This window comes from Crocuta crocuta, unplaced genomic scaffold (genome assembly GCF_008692635.1).
Source record: "Crocuta crocuta isolate KB4526 unplaced genomic scaffold, BGI_CrCroc_1.0 scaffold190, whole genome shotgun sequence".
NCBI lineage: Eukaryota > Metazoa > Chordata > Mammalia > Carnivora > Hyaenidae > Crocuta > Crocuta crocuta.
The window spans coordinates 3,514,773-3,527,585 of NW_027527955.1; the positions used below are offsets into that span (position 1 = coordinate 3,514,773).

The window sequence follows — 12,813 nt, forward strand, 5'->3', positions numbered from 1 at the left end:
AGATGCCTGGAGTTGACTGTAGTTGGATGTTTCCCTTTTCTAGGTTAGGATTGGTTAACTGGCTTCTCCAAGGGCAGGCCTTGTTAAGAAAAGATTGCTCTGGTGTATTTCAAGTTCATTCTCCTTTTCTTTGCTGGAAGCCTGAGAGGATTTTTCTCTGATATTTATTATGAAATCTAGTTGATTACCTGGAAACAAATCACACAGTAAATGTAGGGACCTTTCTGTAATTGGAGGGGTTGAAAGCACTCAGATCTAGTAATTTTCAGTTACAGTTCAGCTTTCCCTAGCTGGGCACTGGTTGCCACAGTGGTTTCCACTTGTGTGTCTCTGCTCTGGTAACCCACGACTCCCTATAGTTTCCTATTTCTCTCCCCGGTCTTAGGGGCATTGCTTTGTTCTGTTCATCCCCTCTCTTGGTGGATCCTAGAAGAGCTGTTGATTTTTTAGTCTTTGCAGCTTTTTACTTGATAGATCCATTCTATAGATTCTCATGGATTCCAGGATTTTTACTTTCAGAACAAGAAGCCTTTATATTGCTTTGTTTTATCCCTCTGTTACTGCTGGTTTGCTCTGGATTTGAGCAGAATTATAGAAATGTGCAGCAGAGTGAGGAAACTGAAGCACTAGCAGTTTGAAAGCAGAAATGAAAAAGAAGAGTCCCCACAACCAGAAATTATCAGGAAATCATGGAAAGGGGAGAACATGGGAAGTAACTCAGTAACATTATATATGAATTCAGCTCTGAGTTGTAGATTTGTGATTCTGATCCAAATCAGAGGTTCTGGCCATCATAAGAAGGCAATATAAAGAATCAAAACTAATTCAGGTTGAAAAGGAAAAATTAGAACTACCCCTTTCACAGATGACATAATTGTGTATGTAAAATTTCTTAAGAAATTAACATATACAGAACTCTGCTGAGCAAGTTTAGAAAATTCATAAGAGACAAGTTTCTTATGCAAAAATAAATTTTATTTCTGTGCATTAACAATATATAGTGGGAAACCAGATGAAAAATACTTTTAACAATAGCTTCAGAAATTTAAATACTTAAAATATAAATGTCCAAACATGTAAAGATCTGTGTGCTGAAATCTCCAAATTGCTGATGAAAGAAATGAAAATATTAAATAAATGATGAGATTTATTGTGTTCATGTATAGGGAACTCAACCTAGTAAAGATGTCATTGAATTGATCAATAGATTTAACACAATACCAATTAATGTCCTACCTAGATTTGTTTGTTGATACATGCAAGATGATTCTAAACTTTATACGGAAAGATAAAATAACTAGGATAGCTAAAATGATTTTGAAAAAGTATGAAGTTAAAGGAATCATACTTGCCTGGCTTCAAGACTTACTATAAAGCTATAATAATGAATGCAGTATGATATTAGCAAGGTGATAGACACAGGGGTCACTAGAACAGAATAGAGTCCAGAAATGGTCTCACAAATATAGACAATTGATTTGTGGCAGAGGTGCAAAATCGATCTAAGGGAGGAAAGTATGTTTGTCTGTCACAAATGGCCATTGGCCTCAACCTCACACCTTATAAAAAATAAACTCAACATTAACTCTAAATATAAAATATAAAACTATGACTTTATCAATGTTAAAATCCTTTAGTTTGCAAAAGATGCAATGAAAAGACATGTTACAGACTGGAGGAGGATAGTAGAAAATCTTTATTTGATGAAGGATTGTAATCATCAAGAATATATAAAGAGGTCCCTCAAAGTTTAATAGTAAGAAAACATACAATCCAATTTAAAAAATGGGCAAAACCTTGAGCAGACACTTAACCAAAGAAGATATAAGGATGTCAAAATAGCACATGAAATGATGTTCAGCATCATTAACCAACAAGATAATTAATGTATATTAAAACTAGTAGAAGGTAAAACTACACACTGAGTAAGATGGCTGAAATAAAAAATACTCATGGTGCCAAGCGCTGGCAAGGATGAGAAACAACTGGAATATATTACTGGTGGATTTCCAAGTGGTAAAGCCACTCTGGCAGCTTGGCAGTTTATTACAAATGTAAACATACACACTTACCTTGTAATTCAGCTCCTCTACTCCTGTAGGTTTATATTTATGAGAAATGAATAAAAACTGTTTTCACACAGAAGCCTCTGTGTGGATGTTTATAGTAGTCCTGTTTGTAATTATTGTTCACTGTATAACTCTAATGTACACAAATTGTGATAATCCATTCATACATTACTCTTTCAGTAATAAGAGGAATAACCTCTTGATATATGCAGCTACTTGGATGATTCTCCAAGGCAACATGTTGAGGTCAAAAACAAGACAAGCGCAGAAGATTCCATGCTATATGATTCAATTTATATGACATCCTTGAAATGTCAAAACTGTAGTGATGGATAAGAGATGAGTAATTACACAAGATTATAAGAGTTGGAAGAATGTGATTTTTAAAGCTGTAAAGAGATTAAATATATGTTTTTTTTGTATGATGGAACTGGTCTGTATCTTGATTTTGGTGGGATTATCAAACTCAACATATATAAATTTTCAGAACTGTACACACACAGAAGAAAAAAAGAAAAAAAGTAAGAAAGAAGTCAGTTTTATTGCCTGATCATTTAAATAATAATTTTTAAAACACCAAAAAATTCCTGGGCACTTGTAAAGCCTAAGTATCAAATAATTATTTCTGCTTTCTGTGTAGTCAGCTGTTTTTTTAATTTGTGTTTCTACGAGAGAGAGAGAGAGAGTGCAAGCAGGGTAGTGGGACAGATGGAAAGAGGGAGAATCTGAAGCAGGCTCTGTGCTCAGTGTGGAGCCTTATGTGGGGCTCTATTCCATGACCCTGGGATTGTGACCTGAGCTAAAATCAAGAGTGTGACGCTCAATCAACTGAGGCACCCAAGTCAGCTTTTTAATATTTATTTAATATTTATCTTCTTTTTTTTTGATAATTTAGCATTTCCAGGGTATATTTTTAATCCTGCTTCTGTTAAACAGGTTGGGTCTTGGCACCAGGATAAAGGATTGGCCATTTGGCTCCCTGGCTATGTCATATTTTGATCTTGAAGGGCATCACACATGTGTCATTATAGTGTCTCTATTTTATTTTTGAAATTTTCAGCTTCTTAGGTGTTAGGAAGTTATAACATTAAATTTATGAAGTATTCATTCATGTATCCATGGATTGCACATGGTTACTAGTAACTGCCTACTGAATTTTCATAGAGGGACAAGGACATTTAGAGTATTGTCAGTGGTCATTTTTCAATTGAGATTAAGTTGCAAATAGTAGGCAAATAATAGTAGATATTAGTAAATATCTGTTGCCTTTTTATGTAGTTATGAGTGGAGCTGATTAAAGGCTGTTTTGTTTTCAAACTATGTAAATATTGGTAGATATAATATACTTAACATATAACTATATCATAAGACATTTAGAATTAATTCCTTTAGAATTAAACATTTTTAAATTTTGTTTCCTATATAAGACAGATTTTGAGACATTTCAGTCATGAGTTTATGACCTTTGACTTTGGCTATAACATTTTTTCAGAAATAAAATAGGTTGATGAAACATAAAATCAAAATCAGTTACCAAAGGAAGATTAAAATGTGTGATTGCCTGATCAACTTTAAAATAGGGCCTTTAAGGGCCCCTCGGTGACTCATTCAGTTTAGTGTCTGATTCTTGGTTTCAGCTCAGGTCTCGATCTCACTGTTGCTGAGTTCTGGCCCCATGTCAAACTCCACGCTGACAGTGCAGAGCCTGCTTGAGATTCTCTCTCTCCCTCTCTCTGCCTCTCCTCCACTCAGGTGCATGTGTCCTCTCTCTCTCTCTCCCTCTCTCTCTCAAAATTAATAAATAAATATAAAACAAATAAAGTAAAAATGAAATAAAATAAAAGAAAACAGGGCCTTTAAAGAATAATCTCAAATAGTCCTGACAGAGATAGCAAATTTAGTTTATGAAGCTGCCTGTCTGCTTATCAGGCTGAAAGAAAAGGAAACTACTGAGAGATTTCATGGTTATGGGCAGGCTTAGTGATTTCCTGTGCTACCAGTGTATTCCATCTGTCCTTACATTTTCCTGTACTGCATTTCACTGTTTTTCTTATTTGACTCTGCAGATAAATGTATTTTACTTATTTCAGCATGTATCTCCACTTGATATCTGAGCTGATGAATGTGACAGTTTTGTGTATCAGGTTCATTGCATATATAGGCAGGTAGGCAGTGTTCTTTGAGAGTGCATCTTCAGGAACACAATGTCTTCAAAGTGACTGTTAAATGGACATGGAATTAGACACTTGGGTTTAGACCTTTATAATTTTGAACTGTGAAGGAATTTAACTCTTCTAACTTTTGTGAGATTTTTTGTGTGTGGGTGTCACTGGAAAGTAATTGTGTTGAGTGAGAAATTATCTTGGTATGGACTTGAGTTGATTTCTTTTACAGTTTTGTTCCTCTTCTGATCACTGTCATCTCAGAAGAGTTTTCCAGTCAGAGATATAGCATAGAAACAGGAGTATTAGATATTTTATATAATTTTAATCATTCTTAGCAAGATTTCAGTGTATCTCAATCCCAAATTAGGCTACATAAAAGATGAAACCTTAGGAAAAAGTCAAAAGATTTCCTCCCCTTATTGGTACCTTAATCTTAGTGGAACTTAATCTACTTCTAAATTTATTCTGGCAATTACTTTGTAGTGTTTCTGAAGATATTAAAAACATCCTTTTAAAAGGGGAGGAGGTGTTGGATCCCAGGGAATCTCTAATATTTTACATTATGAATTCCATTCTTCTTAATATATTTAAACAGTTCGTCCAGCTCAGGTACTTTGCTTGTTTGAGTATAAAACAGATCGGAAAGCCAGTTTCCGTACCCTAAGAACTGCCTTTGAACTGAGGTTTCCTATTCAATCTGAATCACTTCAGTTATACATTAGGTTTGTCTTTCTGATATATTATATCTTTAATCAAATCCTCAAAGATAATAAAACTTTTAGGATCATAAGTTATCTACAGTAGTGACTTTAAAAAATAAATAATGGGCAAATTGAAATGGATAAAGTTATATTAAATATATAAATATATAAATTTATATAAATCTATATAAATATAGATTTTGATCTATATATACAAATATTCAAAAAATCTATATTTATATAAATTTTAATGGAAACTAAATATAGTACAGATTTTTCATTAGAAAAAGAAATTAGTCATGTTCATACACAGTTGTTAAATATTCTCAGGTATTTGTGGGCCAAGACTGTGTGGTATTCTTTAATAATATGGACCAGAAAGCTCTAGAGAGATAACAACTATGCTGTCATTAGAGGTATTATTATACTATTTTCTTCATTTTCCTAAGGTCTAGCCCTTTATAAGTATGTTACTTGAAATAAATATTATTTTCTAATTTATTGGAAGCTTATTAAGAACTGGAAGATGTCAATTATCTTTAAGAATAACCCTATAGATTATTAGTGTCATTTTCCAAAGGGAGGCAGGATTATTAAACACCCTTAACTATTCCTAAAGTAGAATTGCTACTTAAAGAACATGATACGCTATACTACTGTCTGTTGAAAAGTTTAGCAATTTTACTTTAAGAGATGAAAGAACACTTTTTGCCTATTAAATAAAATGTTCCTATGAAAATGTGTTTGGGTATTGCTATACTTTTCAAGAGAAACTTCTATGTTGTGTATACTAGTTTTGGCTGACACAGATACTTGCTTTTTGGTTATCCTGTATACTTAGATCCTCTACAGATGAACTGATATGTCTAGACAGGAAGTGGTATGTAGGAGATATAGGAATGGGCTGAAGTATCCTTTATATTTGCCTTTGTATCTAGGGGAGTTGGAAATAGGCAAGAATGGAGAGAAATTTTGTATGGCAGTACACAGAATTTTGCAAGTTTATTGTGAGCCCTGCAGCAATCCGATGCATTTTAGTTGCTGGTAAGTTTGTTAAATTATGTTTGAAAATGTACCTCTTCGAAGATGGCCATCTATTTACTATTACATCCACCATGTCAAATAACCTATTTTAAAGATTTTAAAAAAAGATGTAGTATTGCTATTGCATTCAGTTTTAGGTATAAATTTACAATACTTTTGTTAGAGAATGCATTTGACTTTTCAATTGTTGTCATAGTTAAAACTGAAGTGAAATTAACTTTATATGGGTAGCATAGTTACGTGTTAAGATTTTTGGAATAAAATTAATATTTCTGATTTTGTAATGGAACTCTACTGTGATTAGAAGTCTGAATTTATTCATTAGATGTTTGAGAAAGAGTAGTCCTTCCATAAAAGAGTAAAAAAATCCATGGCATCGTTGTAATTTCATATAGTTTTACATAGGAGAGTGATTTACTGTAAGCATTTTTTTTTCCCATCAGACCATAGGCATTTCCAGTTTCTCTTTTTGGCAGTGCTGATGTTTAGGAATTTTAGTCATCTTTCCCCCCTAAATCCCTAACTCAGCTGTAGATAAGAATTCCATGAAAAGATTAGGAAATTGTGTAATCTTTGTGCACTGATTTCTTTATCCTTCTCAAATATTTAGGCAGAAGTATTTTTGTGCAGTAGTACTAGGCAGTTATTTGTGAAGTGGCTTTTATTATTCATTAAAAATGGACTAGATTGTTTAACAGCTGTTTTTCTTTACAGAAACATTAAAAAAATCCCAAGAGATTCCTTGGTAGTTGTGTTTTACTTGTAAATGTCTAACTTTAGGGCAAAGTGAAAGAACCATGTTGACTTGTAATACTAGTTTAGTTTTTTGTGTGGTTAAAAGTCATAGGGCCAATTAATGTAATTGAATTTAATTTCCTGTAATAAAGTACCTTATTTCCAGATATACTATATTTTTTCTAGCTGATGTCATGTAATCCATTAAACTATCAATCTTTATAATGATGATAATATGCAATTGATTCTTTTAATGAGAGTATTTCTGATTTGAACAAGAATAGCCACATTTTCAGAGAAACATGTTGTCAATCCTATTGAAACAAGAAGAGTTAGCGTAACTTGAGAGAATGGAATCATTTTAGATTCCTTTTGGACCTTAGTAATTTTCAAGTTTTTCTCATTAACAGATTTTCTTAATTTCTTGTAGGAATGAGTACTTGTGAATTTCAAAAATATTTAGGAATTTGTGCTTTTACTTCCTTGTGATTATAAATAGGCAAATTAGGGTACATTATAAAGCACTGTAAAGAGGAATTTTAATTGCTGATGAAGTTGGGCTTGTTGTCATATATTTTTATAAACTACAGGAAGCATATACAATGAAGGAATATATATTTTCTTAATTAGGAATGCTATCATGTATTAATGCTGCTAGTGAAAATTGTTATATGTAACTTTGTGAAGTAACATATTATCAAAGCTTAATTCAGTGCAATCATTTATTTTTCTTTTGTTTCTTCCTTCATTCAACAGACATAACAAGTGCTTTATCTTTGTCTGGCACTTATCTTTGTGTGCTTTTATGTGTTCGTGTATACATTGTATAATTAACTGCCACTTTCATTTCAATACTATACAGATCATTTGTTTTTCTGCTCTCATGAGCTTTACTGAGGGCACATATGGACGTAAAAAATGTGTTGCATATTTCTCTGGATATTTTCTAAAAAAATTACAAGTTATTTAAAAAAATAGGTCTAAATGAAAAGCAAATTTTAACAATAGGTGTGTTCTTCCAAAGCAATATTGCATACACACTTAAAATTCTCTAAGATAACATGTTCTTCAAAAGAATACCAGGTAGAGTCTTTATTATGGAGAATTGATGTATTTGTGGGTGTGTTTCTTAATGTTAGATTTACTTGAAGCAGGTAATATTGATATGTATAGATGAACTTCAGTGTTTGGCTTTGGAATATTTTTTAAAAACTTTGTAGTTATGTTTTGATTTATATTTAATTTTAAAGTGATGAAACTAGTTTTCTCATGCTTGTGAGAAAAATATATTCATATACAGCATAAGGTATAATAATCATTGTCAGCAGAGTAGAGATTAGAATTGAGTGTGTTTTGTCATATGTTTATAATCAACATTTGATGATTACAAATATAATTATCTGTACTTTACATGCAGTGCTACTCTTTTGGCATTCCTGGTTGAACTACTTAAAAGTTCGGTAGCCATGCAAGAACAGATGCTGGGTGGAAAAGGCTTTTTAGTCATTGGCTACTTACTTGAAAAGGTAAGTGATGTGTATGGATAGTTCTACTGTGTAGTATGTACAGCTGAACAACTGACGGTCCCTAATTATATTTTTTTCTATTTCTCTTTTCATTAACTGTTCATTGTTGTTAGCTAATTCACAAATATTTACTTTTATATTTTGCATTTAGACTTAAGTATAGACATTGAACGAAATTGGGTACTAGAAATCTATATAATTAAAGGATTTTGAGTTAAGATAGCAACTAAAGAAACTTTTTTCCCTGTACCTTTAGTCAAAGCTACAAGTTTTTCCCCCTTAATTTTTTTCTAGTTGTTTCTTTACTATCTTCACATTCAAACTAAGATTCTTAGAAGCTTTATCAATTTAATTTTAAATGGATTTCTTGTTTTTGCTTAATTTTCCAATTATATAAGGTAAAAATATCTTTATTTTGTAATAAGCAAAAACAGTTTGTGTTTGTCTCTGCTTTTAATATATCTGAGTAAGGCAGCTGTTCTTTAAACACTACATAATATAAACAATATAAATTAGATGGGTTTAATTTTCCCATTCTGTGTAATTTATACCTTGGCTTTTTTATCCTTCGTTGGTTTAGTCACAGTTGTACTAATCTGGTAATGAATGCTGGATTTCTATTATGGCTCATTAGAGTTTGATTGTATCACTCAATTTATTTTAAAAATTAACTTGGAAAATCATGAATAAAAGTATGTTTTGCCTAAGGAAATACCTGTCACCCTCGGTAGCTCTCTCAACCCTGTTTTTATCAGTTAACTCTTTAGCATCCAGTTGCTCTGAAAATGGAACTATTTGAGAAATTATAATAGAGGTGAGGCCTCGAATAAAAGGGATACATTTATTTTTCCATTTGGAAATAAAATTGAGAAGACTTTAGGAAATAGTTTTTTCAATTCAGATTGTTCTACCTTTGAATTCCTTGTAACTTGTCTTTGTTTTGAAACAAATATTCTTTCTTGAAGGATTGGTGATTGAGGAGTGGTAGGTTATTAAGTAGATTGATCATTCGCAGCATTTCTTTAATGAAATAATTTTTCAGAAACATTAAGATTTTCATTAAGGTGTTTAGTTTCATGGAAAACTATTTTTTACATCTAGAGTATTAAGAATTGTTTAGGAGATTTATGTTAAATTATATTTTACGAGAATTAGATATTATGAATGTAATGTGACATTACCGTGTACAGACAAGATCACTAGCAGGATCTATCCCTTGAATATATTCTTCATCTATATGCTGAGACATTATCAAAATAATTCTAAAGTGAGCATTTTTTTATACTTAAAACTTAGCTTAAATTTAGAAATTCTTTGGAGCACCTTGCTGGCTCATTTGGTGGAGTGTATCATCCTTGACCTGGGGGTTCCGGATTCAAGCTCCATGCTGGGTATAGAGATTACTAAAAAACAGATCTTAAAAAATAAATTAAAAAAATTAGAAATTCAATGAGGAGACTTTAAATCAAATAAAAAGACATATTCAGTTCTTCCTCCTTTTCAGAATTAATAACCTTAAAATTATATTGTCAGCTTAGGTAGAAAATACTTTCTCATTGTGGTTTTAATTTGCATTTTTGAAATTTTGAATAAAATTAGACATATTTTCATATATATTTATCACACATCCAGTTTTTCCTTTTTATGGCATACTTATTCATGTCTTTGCCAATTTTCCCAATTTCCCTCCAAGATCCCCACTCCTAGACAACCTGTAATCAACTTTTTGTCTCTAGGATTTTGTGTATTCTAGATATTCCATGTAAGTGGAACCATATAGTATTTGTTTTTTTGTATCCTATTTATTTCACTTACTGTCATGTGTTCACGATTTCATCAATGTTGTAGCATATATCAGTACTTCATTTCTTTTATGGATGAATAGTATCCATTGTATGCATACAGCACATTTATCTCTTCCAATGTCAATAGACATTTGTGTTTTTTCCGTCTTTTGGATGTCATGACTAATGCTCCTATGAACGTTCATGTCAAAGTTTTTGTGTGGACATATGTTTTTATTTCTCTTAGGTAGTACTTACCAATGGATTGATTTGCTGGATCCTATCATAATTCTGTGTTGAACCACTTGAGAAACTGCCAAACTGTTTTCCTAAGTGGCTCCACCCTTTTACATTTCATTAGCAGTGTGTGCGGTTTCGTTATTCACATCCTTGTCAACATTTGTTAATTTTCTTTTTTTATTCTAGCCATCCTAGTGAGTGTGAAATAGCATATCATTTTTTATTTGCATTTCTGTGATGTCTAATCATGTTGAATATCTTTTCATGTGCTTTTTGGCTATTTGCATATTTTCCTTAGGGAAATATCTATTTAGGACTTTGCCCATTAAAAAATTACAGTGTTTTCATTATTGAATTGTAGCAATTTTTTTTATTCTGTACACTAATCTTTATTAAAAATATGACTTGCAAAGATGGTCTTACATTTTGTAGATCACATTATGTATTAATTTGCATTCCCCTGATGACAAATTAAGTTGAACATTTTCATACATTTATTGTCTTTTGTTATCCACTCTTATTAAATACCTGTTCGAAGTGTTTGTCCTTTTTCATTTGAATTGTCTATCATTTTCTTATTGATTTGTGGAAATTCTGTTTATATCTTGGATTTGGGACCTTTGTTGGGTTTTTCTTCTGAATATCCTTTCCTCTGCGGCCTGCTTTTTCACTCTTGATTTTTGATGCGTGAATGTCCTTAATTTAATATAGGTCACCGTTTCATTTTCTTTTATGATTATCCCATTTTGGAAAGCAATATTCAAGATTGCTTTGGCTGTTTGTGGGTTTTTGCATTATCATCTGTATCAACTTGTCAGTTTCCACCAGAAAAGGCTAGGATTTTCATTGTGTTTCATTGTATCATATTGAACCTTCCAATTCATGCATTTAGTTCATCCTTCAATTTAGTTAGGTCTCTTTGTTAGGTTTCTGGTAGGCAACTTTATGTGTTGTTGCTAGACTTATTCCTAGATTCTTGAGGTTTTTCAAATGTTACTTTTTTTGATTTGTCACTGATATATAGAAATATAATTGGTGTTCATGTTGACCTTTTTATATGCCAGTCTTGTTACTTCTCTAATTCTAGTAGTTTGTCTATTTTTCAAAAACATTTCTTTGTAGAAAATTTTATAGTTTCCTTTCTAATACTTATTCTTTTTGTTTTCCCCTTAATATTATACTGATATTTACAGTATAATACCAAATATAAATTGTAATAGTGAACATCTTATTCCAGAACTCATGTGCAAAGCTTTCAGTAGTTAGCCACTAAGTATGGTATATAGTGTAGATTACTTTCAGTAGATTTTTATTTATTTTTTTAAACAATATTTATTTATTTTGAGAGAAAGAGAGCACACACAAGAGAGGGGCAGAAAGAGAAGGAAAGAGAGAATCCCAAGCAGTCTCCACACTGACAGTTTGCTCTCACATACCGTGAGATCATGACCTGAGCTGAAAAAAAGATGAATAACATAATATCCTCTTTTATATCAGGAAGGAAAGATATGTGAATAATTAATAGTAATGCAAAGCAGGAGGAATAAGTACTACTTATGGTAAAGGGAACACACTACTGAAGAGAATTTTTATATTCTGCCTGGTAGGATTGTAAGTAGGCCAATTAAAAAAAAACTGTTTTATAAAGATACTTCCTAAAGATCAACTTTAGAATAAAATCTACTACCCAAGAGCTTAATTGCTATGAAAAAACTGATACTTGTTTCCTTTTTTTTTTTTTTTTAGTAATATGGAAGGAAGCCTCATGTGATACTCTAGCATATCTTTTTAACACAGAGCAAGTTGAAAACTTTTTTCCAAATTATGAATTACTTTCTCAAATTGAATATGTGCATAATGGCCAATCTGATTTTATATTGCTTTAGTGTTCTTTATAAACACGTGACAGTTTTATAGAATAAAATCTGATCTCTGAAAATGTTTTTCTAGGAAAAGGATCTGACTGTTGTATTTTGGAATTTTAAGTGTAAAAGTAGGATTTCTCAGATAATGTTCTTGAAATCATCATTACTGAATAAAAATATAGTCTATAAGATAAGCTATCTCAAATTATAGCTAGTGAAGGAGCTGACTAAAGCTTTATGTAACCATTGATCTCTTAATTTTTTCCCTACCTATGAAGAAAGTGGTTAAGAATTTTTAAAAGCACCGCATTCTTTTTATTAAAGTTTCTTTAAAATGACTGCCGAAGTTTTGATTTTTCTCTTTCCCTAAAGATTTATTTGCTTATATCTCCCCCTTCCCACTCTGTAACAGTTCAGCTACTTGTTAGGATCATTATTCCATCTTCTTATAAAATGTTCATATAAAGTTAGTCTCCCAGCCTTTGTTTGAATTTTGTAGGACTATTGCTTATATACTCACCACTGGTGTTTTGTCAAACACCTAGTAATAAAAGCCTAGTAATAATAAATCATTGCTATTCATATTCTACTTCAAACTAATTGTTACCTACTCACTAACACCTTTTCTTAATCACCCTTTAACAAATTTCCTGTCCACTCTGTTTTTTTTTTTTTTTTTTTTTT

The 12,813-nt window shown here is 31.6% G+C and overlaps 1 protein-coding gene across 1 annotated transcript in view; it reads left to right on the forward strand.

The window, feature by feature from the left end:
• NBEA (neurobeachin) overlaps positions 1 to 12,813 on the forward strand; it is a 685,485-nt gene that overhangs the window by 127,753 nt on the left and 544,919 nt on the right. The window contains exon 11 of the mRNA XM_077752635.1: positions 8,132 to 8,240. Within this exon, the coding sequence (XP_077608761.1) occupies positions 8,132 to 8,240 (109 nt within the window). The remainder of the gene's footprint in view (positions 1 to 8,131; positions 8,241 to 12,813) is intronic.